At 56.2% G+C, this 22,884-nt stretch overlaps 1 protein-coding gene across 4 annotated transcripts; it reads right to left on the reverse strand.

Moving 5' to 3' along the window:
• Positions 1 to 340: 340 nt before the first annotated feature.
• On the reverse strand, positions 341 to 20,851 carry lpar2a (lysophosphatidic acid receptor 2a). 4 transcript variants are annotated; one of them, XM_006631563.3, is made up of 4 exons: positions 20,587 to 20,851; positions 10,024 to 11,053; positions 7,203 to 7,432; positions 341 to 1,888 (listed from the first exon to the last, which is right to left on the reverse strand). In XM_006631563.3, the coding sequence occupies exons 2-4, from the start codon at positions 10,769 to 10,771 to the stop codon at positions 1,751 to 1,753; spliced, it is 1,116 nt and encodes a 371-aa protein (XP_006631626.2). In that variant the 5' UTR covers positions 10,772 to 11,053; positions 20,587 to 20,851; the 3' UTR covers positions 341 to 1,750. The 4 variants fall into 4 exon arrangements, with proteins under 4 accessions (XP_006631626.2, XP_015204624.1, XP_015204623.1 ...); XM_015349138.2 differs by lacking the exon at positions 20,587 to 20,851 and adding an exon at positions 20,004 to 20,512; XM_015349137.2 differs by lacking the exon at positions 20,587 to 20,851 and adding an exon at positions 19,979 to 20,512.
• Positions 20,852 to 22,884: the final 2,033 nt, after the last annotated feature.

A 22,884-nucleotide genomic window follows, 5' to 3' on the forward strand; every position in this document is an offset into this window, starting at 1 on the left:
GGGACCGAGTCGCCTCGCGGATTAAAAACGGAATTAATCTGGGGCAAAGGTTTTTTGCAGACACGCTACCTACTGCTTAAATTTGCGGTTTGAGCACAAATCGAACCCTTTCTGGCAGTAGTTCCGGCATGCGCTAGGCATTGGATTGACATAAAAACCCTTCCCAGTTACTACTGGATTTCTAACGGTGGAAGCATTCATTTTTCCTCCAAATGTGGAAAAGTGATCTTAAGAACTGTTTGAGTGCAGTAGCATAGGATGCCCACACGGTGGCAGTAGATGGACATTAGAGCCACTATCCATACAGAGTAAAGAGCAAAGTCCCGAAGACCATGGCAGAACAGTTTTAAGGTGCAGCTTTATTGCAATACAACAGCTTATATCAGAGGTCAACCATCAAGATCTTTCTCTGACACTGCAACAAGCTAACAAGTTGTATGTACTTGCTCCCTTATAAACCTTGTACACAAATGATTATGTATATTTTATCAGAGTATGCATGATTATATCAGGCGTTATCAGTGCACGTTTGTCATTCGTTTTCACCTATGTAGTGATAGGAGTGCTGCATGCAGTGTGCAATACAGGTCCACCAACCAACAGAAATAGCACAGAACTACCCCACCCTGAAACACACAGTCAGCCCAGCTGACCTCTCCCAGAGCAATACTGAGACACAAAGCAAAGCCTTCAGGGGGAAGCTCAGTGCATTTACAACAGAGAACAGGAAGTGCAACTTTACACAAAGGGTTGTGGGAGTGTGGAACAAGTTGCCTAGCTTGCTTGGCTGAAGGATACCCCGGGACTCCTCCGAGCAGGGACTGGATGAGATCCGATTGCTGCGTTACAGGCTGAACGAGCTACATTGGCCTGAGGCCTCCTTCCACCTGCCTGTACAAAACCTTTTATAACGAGTCGATCAAAACCTTTAGAGAAAGAGAACTGGGTGCTGTTTCAATGCAAGGATAAATAAGATATGGTAGGCATCAGCTCCTGCTGAGTCATAAGACAATATTCGAGTCACCATTCAGCAATAATGACATAGTCTCCTGCAGCTGTGGTTATTGCAGTGATGTCATCTAAACACAGGATTGTTATTTTTTAGCATAATGACTAACATCAGCCAAGCCAAAAGGATCTAGTGCATTTTTAACCATCCTAAAAGGTACTGCTACTGTGTACACAGCCAGTGCGCGTCACATGCACACAGATGGAAAGAGTAGAATGTGTTTAAGAAAACAGATACTGGACAAGCGCTGGAGGGCGCAGCTTCAGTAATAACAGGATAGTTGCCTGCTGTCCTAGAAACCATTTCCATCAGGGTCTGTACAGGGGGCACAGGGGTCCAGTCACTCGCATCTTGCTCTGAGAAGTGGGGCTGTGCTCACCTTGGACCATGAGCCCGGAACAGGACTGGGACTGGGAGTGCGCCAGATGCTTCGAAAAGGGAGTTCAGCCCATCAGGAATATTCGTACACGTGTGCAAGGCCCTTACACTGGCGCTGTCCGGGGCCAGTAGTTTCGGACAGGGCACCGCCCTGGGCTCTGGTGCATCCTGTGGCTCGCACCCTGCTATGGTGAGGGGTTCAGGGGTGCGGCTCTGGTGCGCAGTGCGTCTGGGGTGCAGACCCTGGCAGGGCGAGGGGTTCATGCGCTGGAGGCAGCTGCCAGCTCCGCGGTTCCTCCTTCACCTGTGGTCCTGGCGGAGGCCGGGCCGTGCCGGACCGGGGCGTCCGTCGCCCCCCTGGCTTCAGATCTCGGAGCTGCTGTGGTGGCCGGGCGGCGCCCCGTCTAAGTTGTGGGGTTTGCTGTCACCGTCGTCGAGGATGAGCAGCTGGGCCCCTCTTGCCCCCTCATCATCGTTGAAGTGGGTCTTCACCGTGCCAGCCTGCGGGACACACAGACACGCACACCCCGACACACACACACATACTGGGTTAGCATTCACAGCACCGGAGCCCCACACCCACCAGGACAGCACCCCTCCCTCCAGTCTGATCTCCCTGCCTGCCCCTTTCGCGTCCTCCCCCTGTCCCAGTCCCCCCCCCCTTTTACAATGTAGAGTCGCCAGGAGTGGTTACACCGTCGCCCCCTCTGAACCACACACTGCCCCCCCGCTGGTCTCGCTACAGTGACCAGGCAATGCCATCTCCTGCCAGCGCCGGCTGGCCTCTCTCCGGCCTGCACAGCCCTTGTGTGAGAGACCTTCGTGTCTGTCTCGTTTCCTGCTGCGATCACCACATCTGGGAACAGGCATCCTGGCCAGACTGGGCCCTAAGATCCCCCAGATGAACTTTCAGGCTGGCAGCTCATTAGGCAAGACGGGCCCAGTGGTCTCCTGTGGCTCAAAACCTTTCTTCTCGCAAACAGACGGCCTACTGAGGCTCAGGACTGAGAGACTGTCCGCTGTCAGTTGTGAAAGCAAGTCAGTAATCTGCATCTGCTCAGCAGTCAGTTATCTGAAGACAAAACAGGGAGTTAGCACATGACTGAATATTCCTGTTACACTACAGCATGTTGCCTCCTGGATCCTTGGTGCTGAAAGGCTGCTGTTTAACTGCACTCTCTAGCTTTCAACAACCTGCTCCTCCGCGAATTGTGCAAATTGAGAAAGACCTTTATAGAAAACCAGGGGCTGTGTGACCTCTCCTGATACTGGTACTAAAGGAGACACAGCAGAGGTCACTTGACCTTTAGCAAGGGGTGACAGCACACGTCACGTGACCTCTGCTGTGGCGTGCACTCCAGGTCACGCGACCTCTGATGTAACATGTAGTAAAAGTCATGTGACTGCGTCCCAGCAGTGCCGAAAGGCTGTTGCTTTGCTGCACTCTGCAGCTCTCAACGGTATGCTCCTGCACAGATTTTGTTGATTGAGCCAAACTGCAGTTTCGAAATGCACAGGCCAGTTAAATAAACCAACCTCTGAACAGGTTCTCCCGGAGTCGGAGATTATCTCGGCAGCTGACTGGGTTCACTGGGAGTTAAACACGAGATTATAGCTGCCAAGTCTGCAATTTCCCCATGTGCTCAAGGTCACTGCAGACTCTGTAAGCCAGTGAGGACGAATACGTGACTTTTCTATGCACAAGAACCCTCTGTGCTGCTTTCTCAGCTCCCCACACAAACCAGACATCTTTTGATCCCCCTCCTCTGAGTAATCAAGTTAGTGGGCTGGTCACATCCAACACACATCTTGAGCAGGATGGCCCGCCCTAGTTCTCCAGGCCCCGTTTCTAACGGGTCAGACACGCTGATCGCGAAGATGGGTGGGGGAGACACCGAGATGCCGGCATCGGAAAGACTCTATCATTTCAAACGTCACTGGGAGCCGAGGGGATTTAGAAGCAGATGACAGAGACGCCGCTCATGTCTCGAGAGGCCTGGTGTCTGAGTGCAGACAGGGCAGCTCACCCGCCCGACAGAGAGCTCAATCTGCACAGCTGTGCGCCACAGCAGCCTGGAGCAACAGCTCTTCAGTGCTGCACTGCTGGACGTTTTGAGCTGCAATGGCTCTTTCAAGGGGCTGGAACAGATCCAAGGGTCGCTCGGCTGATGATTAGCTCAGTTCAGAAACTGAGAGCTGGGGAACAGGGGTACAAGGAGCAGGTCCAGGGAGTCTCGGGGAAATCGCTGTACAAGTTTGTCCGTCAACCAAGAAATACACACGCAGCCGTTTCAAAGACAAAATAATTTTTTTAATAAGAGGGTCTAGAGGCCAGACAGTTCGTCAACTCATCCTCTAACAAGCGCCACGATGAGGGGTTTTGACAAAAACAAGCCAAGAATGGATTGTTGGCCCTCAATTGCAGTACAGCTTCTGCCTTTTCTCACAATTAGATTGAATTATAACTGTGAAAAGATTGTCAGACAAATATTGACCACAGCAGCCAACTCCAGAAAACAGCCCTCAGTCCAGTCTCCCCCTGAGTCTGTCCTCAGTCGTCTGTCCTCAGTCCTCTTGTAGTTTAAGAGCTTCACACAGAGCAACTGAACTCACCGGAGTCAGTGGTCTATAACTCAGAAAAGCACTTTAGCTACAGACTTTAACACAGACAGCATTTTATTTGCCCTGGTTACCTATTGAGGAGTAAATGAGCCTGTTAGCACACAAATCTGCAAAACAGATTTATGGAACACTGGGGGAGTTTTATGGAGTTGGCCACTGGTCTTTAGCACCATATGGCTGCAGGGTGAGCAGTCCTGTTCCTGGAGGGGACAGCGTGGACAGAGCTGCCTGCTGTCTTTCTGACAGCTCTGGTCTTGAAGACCTTTAAATCAGTTATCTGTTTAAACGAACTAGCTGGATAACTCATCCCAACTTCAGATACTGAAAAGTCGCTTTGAAAAGTAAAAAAGATCCTGTCGGCACACCGGCCTGCCGTGACCAGTAATCAACACTCCCTGGAATAAAGGGACACAATGCCAAGCACAAAGCTGAGCAGACACAAACACTGGATCGTGTGTGTGCGCCCCGTAAGGCAGGGCCTCTCAACATCCGCTCCGTCTGATCTGTTCCACTCCACGGACTCGTTAATTATCAGTAATTAAACACAGTGGCAGAAAACGTCCGTAATGGAGTGGACTGGAACAGGGTGCAGGCTGCATGGGCCTGCTGCAGGGCCTGATGCAGATGCTCACATAGTCTCCATGTCTCCAAATGAATTGAAAAGCTCCATCATCAGAGCAACTGTCCTCGACAGACAAGTGACACCTGGACAGCCCGGCTGGACGCGGGGGCGCCCTGAATCCACTGTAATTACTGATAATAATCGTCCACGAAACAGACTGTTCAGTATTCCTCACATCTGCAGAGATGTGCACATGAAAGAGTTGCAAATTCCCTTTAAAAATCATATTGTGCACTTAGAGAAGTGATTGAAGTTTTTTCTAATTTGTTTGAATAGATATGTATGCCACAGTCAAGATAACATAGTATCAAAAACATTATTTACAATATTTATACATCCTGGGTCACAAGCACATCTAAAATAGTCTATATATGCTTTATATATTGTTCTAAAGTACTTTAGGTAGCAGAGAAGGAGGGGGTTTTACAAGTCACCTCCTATTTTAAAATTAACTCCCAGTTTTATCTCCCCATTTTGTATCGGCGAAATTAGTTTGAAATTTACATTTTTTTAAACTGTTTTCAAAGTGCATTGACCAATAATGATTGTATTCTACTCTAACCCCTCAGTTCACAAAATTTCAATTTTGATAGCAAACAATATTTCTATTTTAAATGATTTGAAATTATATAAACATCCATGGGAAATAAATCTTACATACAAAACAACCTTAAAGCGGAAGTTGTAATTGGCTCTTCTGCATTACATGATTTGTGCTAGTTTCATATCCTGCTGCACATCTACGCTCAGCTCTGTTGGCATTACTTATTATTCCCACTCTGGCTGGGAACTTGCTCACGAGCAGAGAGGAAGTGAGATGGGGGAGGCATTTTTCCGTTGCTTCTTGAAGCAAACTAGCGTGTGCAACACTGAAATGCTTCCCCCCAGCATTTCCTCCCTGGGAGCACTTTTTTTTTTTGGTCAGGACACCTTTACTGATAAACGTGCAAAATAAGGTGTGAAATGAAAGTGGACGAAATTGTGCAGGAAAGCAGCTTAAACGGGGCACAAGATCAGGATGAAACAAGAACCTGGACGATGCAGACTAATTCTCGCACCTGGCCGAGTGAAATGGATCAACTATGATTACAGTCGTACCCCCTCTGCCTGGTGCAGCCTGCACTAAGATTCGCACAGCATTCGGCTGCAATGGAAGGGTGACACGAAGGATATTCCCAGTCTCCCAGTACACGCTGGTGAAACCTCCGCCAACGAAGACACGGCACAGAGCAGTCCCAGAATCCCGCACGCAGCCCGTTTCCTGGGGCGAGAGTCCGTTCTCCAAGTGCTCCGGCATCCACGTCACACACCTGCCGAGCGAGTGAGTCCACGCCCCGCCTCTGTCGGGGAGACTTCTCCGAGATCCGCGTGCCGAGAAACTGGGCCTCGTCTCTCAACTCCTTTATTTCTGACAAGTTCTTACGGCTTTGTACTGCAGCAGCAGTCTCCAGGCGCATTTCCACTGAGCTCTTGTGTTAAAGTGTTAAAGACTGGGCCCCCAGGGATTTACAACAAATAGCAATTTTTACAAACCTGAAAAAGTAAGACTGCTCATCATACAGTCTTTAGAATTACATTCCAGCTCCTGTTCTTATGTTTGTCACTTGTCCTCGTTCTAAGAATCCCAGGGGGACTTTGGGGCACGGTCCGGGTTCTGCTTCGGTTTACCCTAGAAGAGTCCTTCGCCCCAGGAGATGTAGTGCATTAAGTCAGTAGTCCAATAAAAGGAGCAATTTTAATCCATGAATTTCCAGCGCATGTGCTCCCACCCCAGTCCTACATCACGCACCTGAGACACCCTACAGGAGCAGAACTGGACTTGGACCTGGGCTCGAGACAGCACTCCGGTGGTGAGTGCCTGCTCTGTGGACAGACTGATAGATGGACAGGCAGAGACACAGGGAGGTGCGGACTCTCAGACTGACAGGGGTGCGGACACACACAGAGCGGACTCTCAGACTGACGGGGATGCGGACACACACAGTGGACTCTCAGACTGACAGGGGCGCGGACACACACAGTGGACTCTCAGACTGACGGGGATGCGGACACACAGTAGACTCGCAGATTGATGGATAGACAAACAAGCTGCTGGCTAGACAGAGGTGGAGACAGACACTTAGGAGATTCGGGGACCAGCGGCCAGACAGGTGGACAGGGTGTTCAGAAAGGACGGGCGGGCAGAAGACAGTAGATCCCATCTCTATCTTTGCTGTCCACACTTGTCTTGACCTCGACTGAGCCAGAACTTCAAACCCACCCTTCCCATCCTCAAATCTCGGAGAAAAAAAAGCCCACAAAACACGGCTCCGCAGCCCCGCGGGCCCAGGCGGCCAGCGGCAGAACAGCAAGGGCTCGGCTTGGGCAGTCTCGGGCTCGCCCTGACTCTCTCCCTCTCTGGCTCCCTAGTCTGCTCGGCAGCTGGTGTGCGATGGGGGTGCATGTGTGCGGGTGAGACCGCTGCTGTCCCCCCTCTCTCCTTCTCCTGTCCCCCCCTTTCTCTCACAGGGCTGAGTGGTTGTGGCTGCTGTTCTCGGACAGAACTTCCTGCTCAAGAGTGCTAAACCTCACCGAGGGACCCTTGTTCCCGGCGCGTGACGGGCAGAGGCAGCACAGGATCTGCCTGAAGGTCCTCCTCATGTCCTGGTCCCGGAACGAGTAGATGATGGGGTTCACCAGGGAGTTGCACTCAGCCAGAACCAGGCAGTACTTCTCGTACTTCAGAACCTCGCAGGACTCGCAGTGCAGACCGTCCAGCAGCAGGACCACCAGGCCCGGGGTCCAGCAGATCACAAAGGCTCCTGCAAGAGGGACAGGGTGCGGATATGAGATTCCAAAGACAGCCAGGCGCAGCGCAGGACAGGGCACTAGACTGCCATCATACCCAGCTCCCCGCTGAACGGAAAATAAAGGAGAGTCAGAATCGGCTTGTTTCCAATGGTGTCGCAAAGCAGCTGGGAACTGGGGACACCCAGGGATTGCTGTCTACTTTCTGGGACATGGATCAAATTCAGGGGTGTCCAGTTCTGGACACCTGGTCCAGTGGTTAAGATACGGAACTGTCACAGCAGGAGGACAGCTGGTCCAGTGGTTAAGATACAGGACTGTCACACCAGGAGGACAGCCGGTCCAGTGGTTAAGATACAGGACTGTCACACCAGGAGGACAGCCGGTCCAGTAGTTAAGATACAGGGCTGTCACACCAGGAGGACAGCCGGTCCAGTGGTTAAGATACAGGGCTGTCACACCAGGAGGACAGCCGGTCCAGTGGTTGAGATACAGGGCTGTCACACCAGGAGGACAGCCGGTCCAGTGGTTGAGATACAGGTCTGTCATACAGGGAGGTATCCTGTTTCTTCCAAGGCTCTCTGCACAGGGTGCTGTGTGAATTACTGAGCTCCTGATTCATGTTATTCCTCTTGTGTGGTTTCTTTGTTACCCAGGGGCCTCGGTAACATCCCAGCTGTTTTCCAACCCTGCGTGCTCCCCTCCCCCGCTGCGCCCCAGGAGTCAGAGTCAGTGTAAATATTGACAGGCTGCTGCAGCTGTGTAAGTGCTCGGCGCCCTCTGTTTTCCTCCCACCTGCCCCAGCGTCTCAGACTCTGCCAGGTTTCCAGGCCCCAGGGAAACCCGGGATGGGGCTCGGACAGTCACAGCATTCACGTATGGAAAGGGGGGGCCAGTGGGTCCGCCCCTGACCGTTCTGAAGCGACACTGCCGGGGGGGGGTCCTCTCTCCCTCCCCGGCCCTCCCCGAGAAAGGAGCCACCTAACAGGTACCCCAAAATCTGTCCAACCACACCAAAAGGAATGCAATAAAACAGCCCGCTATCTGGTGGCTGTGGTTTGCTGGGGTACAGTGAATGTATACCCCAATGTTCCCAGGCTGTGCTGTACTCAGCGCTACTGCACTTCTCTCTCCTCCCCCCAGGGTCAGCCACACACCCCGGCCTGCAGGGGGCGGTGTGCTTCCGGCCCGGGACAGGCTGCACACATTCCAGTGCGTGTCTGTGCCGGGGGGGATCGTTCCAGAGAATTCGGAGGGGCATGTGTCTGAACAGGCCTCCCCGCGGAGCCGGGGGGGAGGGGGAGGAACGAGAACAGACTGGCTCAGACAGACCGATGTGTGTGTGAGCGAGTGCGTGTGTATGAACGTGTGTGCAAGCGCACGTGAGAGTGTGTGATGCGTGTCCGTGTGCATGAATGCGTGTGAGAGTTGTGTGTGTGTGTGAGCGAGTGTCCGTGTGCGTGTGAGGCATGTGCATGAATGTGTGTGAGTTGTGTGTGTGAGCAAGTGCGTGTGTGCAAGCGCATGTGAGAGTGTGTGTGAGGAGTGTGCATGATTGAGCGTGTGTGAGGAGTGTCCGTGTGTGTGTGAGGTGTGTGTAGGAACGTGTGTGAGAGAGTGGTGTGTGTGAGCAAGTGCGTGTGTATGAACGTGTGTGCAAGCGCATGTGAGAGTCTGTGTGAGGAGTGTGCATGAGTGAGTATGTGTGAGGCGTGTGCATGAATGTGTGTGCGTGAGGAGTGTCCGTGTGTATGAATGTGTGAGAGAGAGCTGTGTGCGTGTGTATAAACGTGTGTGCAAGTGCATGTGAGAGTGTGTGTGAGGTGTGTGCATGAATGTGTGAGAGAGTTGTGTGTGCGAGCGAATGTGTGTGTATGAACTTCTGTGCAAGTGCACGTGAGCGTGTGTGTGAGGAGTGTGCATGAGTGAGTGTGCGAGGAGTGTCCGTGTGCGTGTGAGGCGTGTGCATGAATGTGTGTGAGAGAGTTGTGTGTGTGTGCAGAGCATGAGGTATATTTTGGGACATTCCTGACAGAGGATGGGTTCACAGGAAGCCAGTGCTGTGGTTGAATCTGTATTTAACAATAGAATATGGGAGCTGTGACCCTGCTACACTGAATCACAAGCTGTGTCCCTGCAGTGTGTGTGAGCACCTCTGTACTCAGATTCATTAGCTCCTTGCAAAAACAAACCAGCTACAAAAACCGAAGGGTCTCCTCTTTCTGCAGCCCTGGTCTCATCTTATCTGGATCTTATGCAAGTATACCCTTGCAGTTACAGCACTGCGGTTTGATCCACTCCATATTCATAGGGATGATGCAGAAATACATCAGGTGTCTACCCATGCAAAACCTGCATGCTGCTGCACCGCACGCATCCACTGTTATTGGATCTGACTGTTATGCACCAGGAGTCCAACACTATAAAACCTGGAGTGGATCAGAGTGCCGTGCACTGGGAGTCTGATTCTATAACACCTGAGGTGGATCAGAGTGCCGTGCACTGGGAGTCAGACTCTACAACACATGGAGTGGATCAGAACGCCTGTGAACTGGGAGTCAGACACCTGGAGTGGACTGGACTCCAGAGAGAGCGCCGCACTCACCCAGGATCATGGAGACGGTCTTCATGAGGCTCATGACGGTCTCCTTCTGGCGCACCTGGGAGGTGTGCTGCGACATGCGGCAGGCCTTCCTCCGGACGTAGACGAAGATGCGCGTGTAGACCACCACCATGATGGTGAAGGTGAGGAGGTTGAGCACGCCCCAGAACACCAGGTAGCTGCGGCTGTAGAGCGGCGCCATGGTGGAGCAGGTCTCTAGGCTGCACAGGCAGTGCCAGCCCATGGTGGGGATCAGCCCCATGATGATGGCCACCAGCCAGATGCCCAGGATGAGGCAGACCACCCGCCGGTTGGTCATCTTGCTGTGCAGCTGCATGGTGAAGATGGTCTGGTGCCGCTCCACCGCCACGGCCAGCAGGTTGACCACGGAGGCGGTCAGGCTGGTGTCCAGCAGCCCCTGCCGGACGAACCACTCGTAGGAGGACAGCTTGATGGTCCAGGGCCCCGTGTGGAACATGAGGTAGAGGTAGGCGATGCCGGCGAAGAGGTCGGCGGCCGCCAGGTTGCCCAGGAGGTAGTAGATGGGGAAGTGGAAGCGGCGGTTGCGGATGATGGCGGTCATGACCAGGATGTTGGCCAGGATGACGATCACGCACACGGTCAGGCCCAGCCCCACCACCACCTTGTCCTTGGTGTGCCACACCGCGCTGATGTTCTTCCCGCTCATGTTGTAGAAGAACTCCACCGACATGTTGAAGTAGCAGACCGGGGCCGCGGCCGCCGAACTCATCTTGATTCGCCGACAAGGCGACCCGCCGCCGTCCCTCTCGATCGGATGTCTCTCTCTCTCTCTCTCTCTCCGCCTGTCGTCTAGCGGCTCGGTTTACTGCCCTCTAATCTCCCGGCTGCCCATGGCTCCCGGGAGATCGCGGGTGGGTTTGGTGATCCGTGATCCGCCCGGACCCCCCCCCAGGCCAGCTCCTCTCCCCGCCGGACGGAAGCGTTGATTCCTCTCTAAGGAGAAGGTCCGGGCAAGAGGGCGGGGCGTCTCCCTGCTCCTGGGGGATTCGAGCTGCAACGAGATGAAGAAACGTATCAGCACGATAGTGCAGCTTTTTCACAACCCTCTGCACTAATTCTTTTAAACATTTCTGCATGTTCTCCCCGTGAGCGCGCGGGTCTCCTCCAGGTGCTGCTTCCTCCCACAGATCGATTGGCCTCTGGGGAAACGGGGCCTGGTGTGGGTGTGTCTGTCCAGGGTGTACTGTGCCTTGTGCCGACTGCTTGCTCCGGCTCCCCCCAAGACCCTGATCTGGATTGAGTGGTTCGAAAACGGATGGATGGAATCTGTTCTGTTGCTTCACATACGTATTTGAAGAAACCCTACCAAGCTGTAGGACTGTGCAGAGCTAGGCACCACAATCCAATAAGTCAGTATGGCACAGGGCAGGCGGATCCGGGCCGGCACAGGCCAAGCCAAGTCAGAACACCACTGGACTGCCTGATCCGGGCCGGCAGAAGCCAAGCTGAGACAGTACAGCACAGGGCAGGCGGATCCGGGCCGGCACAGGCCAAGCCATGTCAGTACATCACTGGACTGCCCGATCCGGGCCAGCACAGCCCATGCTGAGTTGGTACGGTACAGAGCAGCTCGATCCGGGTCGGCTCCGGCCAAGCCGAGTCAGTACACCACTGGACTGCCCGATCTGGGTCAGCACAGGCCAAGCTGAGACAGTGTGGCACAGGCCAGTCAGGACATCAACACTCCAGTGTGCACTGCAGCAGCAGTGAGACTCTGCCATTCAGAGCCAGAGACACACCTTGTAATTACAGAGGAAACCTTGTAATTGAATCTGGGCTGGAGCACACAGCCTCCCTCCAGCCAGCCTGCACACAGACCACAGAGAGGGACAGAGCCAGAGATCAGAGAGAGAGGACAGAGACAGGGATAGGGAGTGGGAGAGAGGAGAGAGGAATGAGGAGCAAGGATAGTGGAGAGAGGAGAGAGAGGATAGGGAGATTGGAGAGGGGATAGGGAGAGAGGAGTGAGGATAGGGAGAGAGGAGAGGGGATGGGGAGTTGGAGAGAGGAGAGAGGACTGAGGAGCAAGGATAGTGGAGAGAGGAGAGAGAGGATAGGGAGATTGGAGAGGGGATAGGGAGAGAGGAGTGAGGATAGGGAGAAAGGAGATGAGATAGGGAGAGAGGAGTGAGGATAGGGAGAGAGGAGAGGGGATAGGGAGAGGAGAGGAGATAGGGAGATTGGAGAGGAGATAGGGATAGAGGAGAGGGGATAGGGAGAGAGGAGAGGGGACAGGGAGAGAGGAGTGAGGATAGGGAGATTGGAGAGGGGATAGGGAGAGAGGAGTGAGGATAGGGATAGAGGAGATGAGATAGGGAGAGAGGAGATGAGATAGGGAGAGAGGAGAGGGGATAGGGAGAGAGGAGATGAGATAGGGAGAGAGGAGTAAGGATAGGGAGAGAGGAGAGGGGACAGGGAGAGAGGAGAGGGGATAGGGAGAGAGGAGTGAGGATAGGGAGATTGGAGAGGGGATAGGGAGAGAGGAGTGAGGATAGGGAGAGAGGAGATGAGATAGGGAGAGAGGAGAGGGGATAGGGAGAGAGGAGAGGGGATAGGGAGAGAGGGGTGAGGATAGGGAGAGAGGAGATGAGATAGGGAGAGAGGAGAGGGGATAGGGAGATTGGAGAGGGGATAGGGAGAGAGGAGTGAGGATAGGGAGAGAGGAGATGAGATAGGGAGAGAGGAGAGGGGATAGGGAGAGAGGAGATGAGATAGGGAGAGAGGAGAGGGGATAGGGAGAGAGGGGTGAGGATAGAGAGAGAGGAGATGAGATAGGGAGAGAGGAGAGGGGATAGGGAGAGAGGAGTAAGGATAGGGAGATTGGAGAGGGGATAGGGAGAGAGGAGTGAGGATAGGGAGAGAGGAGATGAGATAGGGAGAGAGGAGAGGGGATAGGGAGAGAGGAGTAAGGATAGGGAGAGATGAGAGGGGATAGTGAGAGGGGGTGAGGATAGGGAGAGAGGAGAGGGGACAGGGAGAGAGGAGATGAGATAGGGAGAGAGGAGAGGGGATAGGGAGAGAGGAGTGAGGATAGGGAGAGAGGGGTGAGGATAGGGAGATTGGAGAGGGGATAGGGAGAGAGGAGTAAGGATAGGGAAGGAGAAGAGGGGACAGGGAGAGAGGAGAGGGGATAGGGAGAGAGGAGTGAGGATAGGGAGAGAGGAGAGGGGACAGGGAGAGAGGAGAGGGGACAGGGAGAGAGGAGTGAGGATAGGGAAGGAGGAGAGGGGACAGGGAGAGAGGAGTGAGGATAGGGAAGGAGGAGAGGGGACAGGGAGAGAGGGGTGAGGATAGGGAGAGAGGAGAGGGGACAGGGAGAGAGGAGATGGGACAGGGAGAGAGGAGAGGGGACAGGGAGAGAGGAGTGAGGATAGGGAAGGAGGAGAGGGGACAGGGAGAGAGGAGTGAGGATAGGGAAGGAGGAGAGGGGACAGGGAGAGAGGGGTGAGGATAGGGAGAGAGGAGAGGGGACAGGGAGAGGGGAGAGGGGACAGGGAGAGAGGAGTGAGGATAGGGAGAGAGGAGAGGGGACAGGGAGAGAGGAGTGAGGATAGGGAGAGAGGAGAGGGGACAGGGAGAGAGGAGTGAGGATAGGGAGAGAGGAGAGGGGACAGGGAGAGAGGGGTGGAGGAGAGAGATGGGGGGAGGGGGACAGAGCTTGCCAGACTAGCAGATAATGACAGGCACTCCCAGACAGCGCGGCGCACTGCCTGTCTGTCTTCCACACAATAAGAGCCCACAGCTGCTGTATAAATTATGCAGGTCAGACTGTTTACACGATAAAGAGAGCTGCGTCAGCTCGTATTCACAGGGCACTCTCCACCTGCAAAGGCCTCACTCTGTTCCGCTGGGAACACCAAACTCCCCCGTCCTGCCCTGAAACCCATTTTGAGTCTTCAGCCCTCTTGCCTGCCCAGGAAGCACCTGACCCAGACAGAGACCCCCCCCCCTCCGCTCTCTGTTTCGGGACCACCCTTTCACCCTCCCGCCGTGCCAGCTGCACCACGGTAGCCCGGGAGAGGCGTGCGCCACACTGCGCCAATCCCCCGGCTCGCTCGGTGCCCCTCAGCCAACGCCCCATCGGGACCTGCAGGGAGAAAAAAACAGCCTGCCAGAGCAACGAACCTGCAGGAGGAACGAACCTGCCAGAGCAACGAACCTGCAGGAGGAACGAACCTGCCAGAGCAACGAACCTGCAGGAGGAACGAACCTGCCAGAGCAACGAACCTGCAGGAGGAACGAACCTGCCAGAGCAACGAACCTGCAGGAGGAACGAACCTGCCAGAGCAACGAACCTGCAGGAGGAACGAACCTGCCAGAGCAACGAACCTGCTGGAGGAACGAACCTGCCAGAGCAACGAACCTGCTGGAGGAACGAACCTGCTGGTGCAGCGGACCAGACGGACAAATAACCTCTTCTTCTGTGAGTCTGCCTTAAAATCAAGCCAAGCTCCAGACTGCTTCAAACCAGCCTCGGTAAACTGGCGTTGTGCAGGAAGCGGTTCTTAAGAAGAGAACACAAGGGCAACTTCAAAGAACCAGAGGACAATGGAGTCTCCGATCGCTACACGTGGCGAGAAACATGTTAATCGTCCAGGCAAGGTGTAGCAAATAAGTAAGTGACTAATCAACAGCCACCTGAAACCCACCCCACTGTCTCCAAGCTTGTTCAGTCACGTGTCAATAAACCCTCTGGCACAGCGCAAAACTGAACCGACCTGCTCGGCAGCTGCATTTCAATCACCAAAAGCTCCACCCTGAAAACTGCCAAAGGCCACCAAAACATTTCAGGCGCTGGGTCAAACACCAGCTCACGTGATGAGACTCCAGAGGTACAGAGTACTTTGTGTTCTGGGGTTTGGCGTTGGCGTGCCTGTCCGTGGGGATCGGAGACCGACAGCCCTGCCTCGCCGGCGAGGAATGAGCCAGGGAGGCAGCCGCCAGGGTGAAGATGGGGTGGAGGAAAGATCAAGGCCAGGGGGCAGGGGGCAGGGGGGCTAAGCAGGAAGAGATACTTCTGGGTAAGAAGGCGGAGGTGCGAGATTCCTGTTCAACAGCTCCGTTCGGATCTCGGATGTCAGGATATCACCGGATAAAACTGGCACAAGAAATGGCTGGTGCATCATCAGCTGCTCTTGCAGATCTCGTGGAGCCTTGTTAGCATGACTGAAGAGGACAATGAAGGAGCAAAATAGGTCATAAGATGCACCCCAGATTTAGGGGTGACCTAACGTGCATCGCGTCCTTGGACAGATTAATCAGGGGTCTCAAACCCACTCCCTGGGTTTTGTTCCAACCTGAGCTGGCAATTATAAACAATGAAGTATTCTGTTTGATGGATACAGGTTGTTGCTTAAGTTCTTTGACAGTCAATTCTTCACGCAGGTCAGCTCATTATCGGTACAACTACCCGCGAATCACCTGGGAGCCACGTTAGGAGTGCTGCAATTAATCAATCAATTAGTGAGACCCAGCGTGTAACCCGGAGGTCAGGCTGATGAGCACGCACAGCTCGCCGACTGTCAGCCGAAGGGAAGTGCAAAGGCAAGGTAGGACAGGAAACGGGTTCTCGCTTCTCACGAAGCGTCAGCGCTGATCCCCAAATAATAAAGACAGCGCACGAGACTGCGCGCACGTTCTTCGAGGCTCAGAGACCTGGGACCTGGGGTAGTGAGACAGCGCACCTGGGGTTCGGAGACAGCTTCCTGTCACTGCAAACCAGGTTTCACGAACGAGCCAAGATTTACTGCGCTGTCGCTCGGGGCAACGGGCCTCAAAGACACGAACGTAGCCCCCGGCGCGGCGGAGAGCACTTCCTGTTACTCATCGCAGAGACAGTCGCACATCTGCTGTGGGCAGGAGCCCGCAACCAGAATCGGCTCGCAACCAGAGACAGAGGCAGCATCTGGCGCTCCGTGACGCTGCATGTGAGACAAGCAGAGGTTGCTCCCGCGCAGAAAGGTGGAAAGAAGGAGTCAATGCCTTGGCTGTTGAGCCTTCTTCAGGTGTGAGGAAGAGAGGAAGTAGGAGGAGGACACTGTGCATTCGATTTGCCCCGATACCGTCTCAGTGTGGACACACCAGGACAGAAAAGACCCCCAGTGCACAGCAGTTGAATCCGCTCCAGGTTTTAATAAGACCCCTATTCTTCAGGACAGCGATCTAGACAGCAGGGCCCTGCAGCTGCTAGTAAAACCCGGAATGGATCACACTGCTGTGGAACGGCGGCCTGAACTTTTTCCTTTTCCTGGCGTGGATGCGCGCATAACTCTTCCTTCACCGCCGAACCACATCTCCCCACACGCGGGGGACGCCCCAGAGAGCCGGAAACAATTCACCGCCTCTCTCCCGCCTCCCGGAAGGGCGCAGGGTCACCGCTCCGCGGGGCGCCGGGCCGACAGCCCCGAGGCGAGCTGCCCCGGGTTCAGGGGGGGCGTTCCTGCCCTGCCAGTGCCCTGTCCTTCCCCGCGGGGCCGCCAGCGCCGAGTCGCCCCCCCGTTTCCGTGTGGGAGAATCCGCAGGGCTCCTGTAAACACAGGCTCTGCGCGCAGCCTGTCATTACCGCGGACACACCCGGCTCCCTGACCACACTGCCCAGCCCCGGGGCTGCGCCGCGGAGGGGGGGGTGGGGGAGATGGCCCTGGTCTCCGTTCCATCATGATGCTGCGGGAGACGGGAAAACCAGACATGCCCGGACTCTGGGGTGACCCAACTCTCAACCCAGCGGTCGCCCCCCCCCGTAAAAACTGCCCGGGATTCATTGGCCCCCCTGGCAGCCGGAGGATCCGTGAATCCGCAGGGACCCGGGCTGCGCCGGCGGAGCTATCTCCAGGGAGAGCCGGGGGCAGGAATGCGCCGCTGACGTCACCGGGCCCCGCCGGCCTTGGAGGCTCTGCGCGGGAGCGGGCGGGGGAGTCGGACCCGCGCCTCGCGGGAGAGGCGCTGCGATAAGGAGGAGGAGGAGGAGGAGGAGGGTCTGCTCTGCCTCGCTGCTCAAGGACAGCCGTCTGAAGAGGCCGGCTGTGGGGTCACCCCGGGACAGCCTGGCGTGACTGCACGAAGACGCCCCAGGGTGACACCCCCTCCGGAGGCAGGCCTCGGCACAGCAGTGACTGCGCCCCCTGCTGGCCTGCCAGGCGCTCCTCACGCAGAGGTCATGCCAAGCGAGGCGCCAACCCCCCCAAGCATGACACCGGGCATGCACCAACACCATGAGTCTCAGATCAGACAGGTCCAGAGTCCGTCTCTCTGATGGATTCCGGGTGTAAACAAAGCCACGCACTACAGCAACCTGCAGCAGAACTGGAGAGAGCTCAAGGTGATGAGGATGAGGATGATGGGGTGTTACTGTGACGATACTGAGGAGCTGGACTGAGTGTCTCTACAGTTACTCTACAGGTCTGAGGATGATGATGATGGAGTGTTAGTGTGAAGATACTGAGGAGCTGGACTGAGTGTCTCTACAGTTACTCTACTGGTCTGAGGATGATGATGGAGTGTTAATGGGAAGATACAGAGGAGCTGGACTGAGTGTCTCTACAGTTACTCTACAGGTCTGAGGATGATGATGGAGTGTTAATGGGAAGATACAGAGGAGCTGGACTGAGTGTCTCTGATCTGAGGAGAAGGATAATAATTTTATAGGTCAAACATTTTCCTCTCACAAATGTCATCTTCCTCTTATGACACTTACCCTCTCCAGGGTAACCTGACCTTCGTGTGGTTCACACTTGGTAAAAAGAAACTCAAGAGTCTCTGGTTGTGAGGAAGGGCTGATGTTCAGGTCTTGGACTGACAGAGGTCTGCACTTCCTCCTGTCCCAGTTTTAAAACCACAAGCAGTCAAGCTGAACTAAAAAAAGCTGCACGAAGCAGCTGCCTTCCTCACATTGATTTCTCCTCTCTCAACAGCAGTCGCCTCTCTCTCTCTCGGTTTCTTTTCTTCAGAAACACCCACTTCCTCGTACTTCTGTGTCACTGCTTCTCTGGAAGCAGTGATTGATAACCAGCCTGACTCGCGCCTCTGTGACATTTACCATTTACGGGCGGGAGCTGCCCGGGGGAGGTGGAACACCACCTGGCATAAAACAGAGCACGCACAAACACACTGGTGCACCGGTGGTACTGCCCAGGACCGGCCTGCGGGTGTCAGCCCACACATCCCAATGAGTGCCTTTGCAAAAAGAGGGTGGCTGTGCCGTGTGGCTCAGACCGAGGGGTACCCCAGCCCCAGACACTGCCCCCCTGTGGCTCAGACCGAGGGGTACCCCAGCCCCAAACACTGCCCCCCCTGTGGCTCAGACCGAGGGGTACCCCAGCCCAGCAGGGCTCCTGGTTCTCTCGACCCGGAGGAGGCCCGGCTCAGTCGGGTCAGGAAGAGCCGAGCTGGAACCAGAGCCTGCGCACACAGCAGCCCTCCTGGACTGGAGCTGGAGAGCCACACAAACCTTTCAACTGGGGCTCCTCCCCCCGGCCTCCCCCACTTTACTGAACCTCAGTTCATCTCAGGCGCGGGGGGATTAGTACCCTTGCGAGCCTTTTCCTATTCGAGCATCTCTGCTGCTCGGGGAGATGGAGGTGGAGGCCCGCTCCCCGCACGCGCGAGTGTCCTCGCGGCAGCCCCACCGGCACGTTCGGTTTCGTTTCAGTTCAACGGCTGGGCGCGAGGGCGAGAGCGCGAGCGCGCCTGTGCTCGCCGGCCGGCAGCACGCGCCGCCCGGGTCGCCTCCCCACGCCGCCGCGCGACCCCTAGCCCCAGCAGTTGCCCATCTCGCCCAAGACAGGGCGCAGACGAGGAGGGAGAGATCCGCGCTCCCTGCACTCCTGGAATCCGAGCTATGTTGTTTTGACTTCGCTCTTCAGGAAGAGGGCGAAGAGTTTCTTGCAGGACGGGTGTCCGAGGGCGCGCCTGCCCCTCCCCCAGCGTCACAGCACCCCCTTCAAGGGCCGGTGTGTTCTTTAGGCGAATGGGCTCCGCTGCCCTATCCCCGTGGGGCCGCTCGGCCACCGCACGAACCCCCTTTCCGCTCTGCGCTTCCTCCGCGCGGGGACGCCGGCACGGTCTCGCACCCCCGCCTCGCTCCGGGAGGGTCGCGCGATTCCCAGAGGAAACGCAGATGCCCCCGGCCGCGAGCTGTTAATGACCAAACCGCCCCCCACCACAAAAGAGTCACACATGCAAACAGCGGGATCTGATAGCGAGAGAAGCGGCGTAATTAGCGCTGCGGGTCGATGCCGCCCCATCGCCCAGCCAGATAGCGCGCCGGAGGGATCAAAGCCCGGCGGCTGGCTTTAGATATGCGGATCCTTCAAGGGCTGCCATTCCGAGATACCTGGACACAAACAAAGAGCCCGTCAGTTCCGGGGGGGGGACAGGCCTTCAGGGACACCACAGTCCCTCTGTCTGTCTGTCAGTCCCTCCCTGGGGGTCTCGCTGCGCCCCCCGCCCCTTTGATCTGCTCAGCAAATCAACATCCCGGCCGACAGCCGCGACCCAGAGGTCCGAACGCGTCCGGTCCCAGGGAGAGACCCAGCAGGTGAAGTTTCGCCCCGGCGGCTCCAGGGCCGGACTGACGGCCACAGCTGCGCCCCCGACAACCCCCCGAACACGCGTGAGAGCAGAGATTTGCAGTACAGGGGCAGAGTCACACCTCCCCGAAAATACTCGCGAAGGCTCTGCCTGTACACACTGAACAAAGGCGGCATTATTGACCTTCGCAGTCCAGGCCGACTTTATTTTTTATTTTTTGACGAGACACTTGGCTCGAGTGATTGACAAAACCCGCTCGTTGGGGTTTGTTCCTGTAAGACGGGGAGAGCGAGGGCGGGGGGACGTGGGCCAGCTCGGCGACGACTGTCCTGAGGTCAGCCCAGCAAAGAGGCCCGTCCCTTCGCAAACACCGGGCATGGAAACTCACGTCCTGACACACCGAGGAGTCTTACAGTCCGGCCGAGGACGTGTCTGAGATCTTGGAGCGCCTGTGACAGCTGGCGGGCTCTCGGGTTGTAGCCGGCGGCTCGGATATACAGGTCGGACGAGCCCAGACTCCCGGGCAGCTGTCAGGAGATCCCTTCTCCCCCACGGCCACGGACCTCGAGCTCCGTCCCCACGCGCACGGGGACAGGCTTTTGCCCTGGCACGGCGCGAGGCTCCGGCTCGTGATCCGTGCCACCCAGCCGCGCTCTCTCTCTCTCTCTCGCTCGCGCGCGCGGCGGGGCGAGATCGCGTTACACTCCGCGCCGTCACACACCGCACATTTCACAAATCACGTCCCCCGCGTCCCGCGTGGCAGGGGGAAAGCCCCCCACCACCACCACCACCTCCCAGTGCGCGCTGGACTGGCAAGGTCCGGCTTCATGAAGGAGGGGGCACGGGCAGAGCGGGGAACTGCGCGTCCTGGCCGCGAGAGCTCCGGCTCCAGTCCTGCGCGTCTGCTCCGCCAAACCCCGACTCGCTACGCAGGCGACTTGTTGCCAACGTCTTGTTTGTTTAAAGGAGGACAGATAAGAAAAGCCCGTTTCTTACCTCGTGTTTCTCAAGATTTCTGGACTGCACCTCCAGCCCGCAAACCAAAAGACATACGTACGTCGAGGCGTACGAGCTGCTCTTGGGGGTCTCCCGCCGCTTTGCTGCAAGTTGTTAATTGTAAGTCCTCAGGAGTCGGGCTCAGTGGCAGGGCGCGGCCCCATCTCGCCTCCGTGTATCGCAGAGCTGGCCGAGCTCGAGCTCACCCGAGCCCGAGACAACCTGGGCGCACGGGCCCCGCCCCCGCCGCCCGCCGATTGGCCGCTTCCCGAGCCGGGCGTTCCAATCAGGCGCGCCTCCGAGCCCTGAGTGACAGCTGAAGTTGGGTACCGTGCGGGGTCCCTTTGCCTTCTGCGAGTTACTTCGCTGGCGTAGCGTCTTCGCCGGAGACGAATCGAGCGGGGTCTCCTGGCTTCGGCAAATCTGATCTATCTCAGCCAGGCCAAACAGCCCGACGGGAGATATCGCGAAGAGAAGAAAGGTTTTTCAGTCTGTCCTGTGACCGGGGCTCTTAAGAAATCCTTTGATCCCCCGCGCCCCATCCTGCGCCCAATGAGACGGGCACGCCGATGCGATCATCGGTCGGCGCGGGTCCAGTCCAGCAGCCGGTGTGTTTGATGAGCAAATTAAATCATAGGACTGATTTTTTTTTTTAGACAGAGATAAGGAAGGAACGCACGCTGAGATCTGTAAAAGAAATATTTAAATGAAGCCTAATTGATAATGTCAGCCCCAACGCCTGCTGATACCCGAGAATCAATATGTCTGTCTTGTCTTCAGGTTCAGCGGGGCTGTTAATCGATCCCGGTTCCCAAGTCAGTTAAACAATAATCTTCAATCATAACAGTATACCACATTTTAGACGGCACCTTTAAAGCCAGTCCTCCCACAGTGTTTTGCAATACGTAAAAAGCACATTACAGGGAAAAAAAAAAAGTTTTCAGCCTAGATATCACAACACCCAGATGTGGCTGAGACTCCGTTTTCCTTTGGGGTACGGTCCCAGAGCTGTGGGGTCCAGCAGCAATGGCCCCGTCACCCCCAGAGTGCAGAAGAGTGGGGGACACACCGTGACCCAGAATCAGCTGAGCGGCTCTGCTAGAGACTGAAGATGAGCCAGATTGCATCCGAAGGAGTCCCCGTTATTCATGAAGAACATTGCCAGTGAAGAGGAAGCAACAGGAGCTGCTCAGGGGCCGGAGGTGTGTTGTGTGAACGCCGCCGGGAGGACAGTCCCGGTGCAGAGGCTCTGCCACCCTGCAGGGGGCGCCCGTGAGCACAGAGGGGAAGTGAGGCGCGGACACACGAGAGAGAGGAAGCGCAAACCGGGGTCCCCCTGCCATCACAATGCAGATCTCCGAAGGGAGAATCCGACAGTTTCAGGACGCCGGAGGCCAGCTGGGGCCCGGGGCCCCTGGGACCCCCTGATTTATAGCGTGGGGCTGGAGACGTTAAGATCCCAGGCGGCGCTGTGACGGGCCGCCTCCTGGTGGCTCTGGGCTCCACGGCCCTGAAAACCGCCCTCCGTCGTCTTTTTCCGAAAGCACTCAGAGAGAGCAGAGTCCCCCCCAGAAATCTCCCAAAGTTTTGAAACTTCAAAGCCAGCTCCAGAGAGGCTCATGGGCTGCCTGCCCAGCCTCTGTGTGTGTGTGTGTGTGTGTGTGTGTGTGTGTGTGCGCGCACGCAGAGCGAGAGGCCGCCTCCCTGTTTGTTAGAGGCCCAGGCTGCTGTTTCTCTGCGGCCTCCTGTGAGCAACAACAACAACACAACACATGTGGCACAAACATCATCTGGAAAGCGTTTGCTGTGGCCTGCCGATGTGTCAGGGCTGGATTCATTAAGAGTCCCGTCACGCAGGGAGGAGGGGAGGAGAGGGGAGACGCAGCAGGCCGGAGCCCAGAGCCAGCCGCGCTCTGGCTGCAGACGCACTCCGACTTGGGTCGGCGGCGCTTCAGCTCCAGGAAGTTCCCGCTGCCGGGTGGTGAAAGGGAACGTGACACCGAACTGGTTTCGGGCGAGCTGGAAGGCAGCTACGTCACACGAACCGGTTTGTCGGAACAGGTTTGTCCAACAAACAGGTTCGGGCTGAGCCAACTCTTCCTCGAGGTGGCTTCGGAGGGGCCCCTTCCGGAGCGAACGAGAGCCGTGATGCTCGTCGGCCCCCCCGCCGGGGCAGGAGACGGTTTCGCAGGCAGCTGGGGGGGGGGCAGGGCTGCGGAGACGAACGCAGACCCGCTGGGCCCCGCCCGAGCTGCGTGGGAGTGCTCCGCGGCTCTGCGGGGCCCTCGGCCTGCGTGC

This window comes from Lepisosteus oculatus, chromosome 11 (genome assembly GCF_040954835.1).
Source record: "Lepisosteus oculatus isolate fLepOcu1 chromosome 11, fLepOcu1.hap2, whole genome shotgun sequence".
Taxonomy (NCBI): domain Eukaryota; kingdom Metazoa; phylum Chordata; class Actinopteri; order Semionotiformes; family Lepisosteidae; genus Lepisosteus; species Lepisosteus oculatus.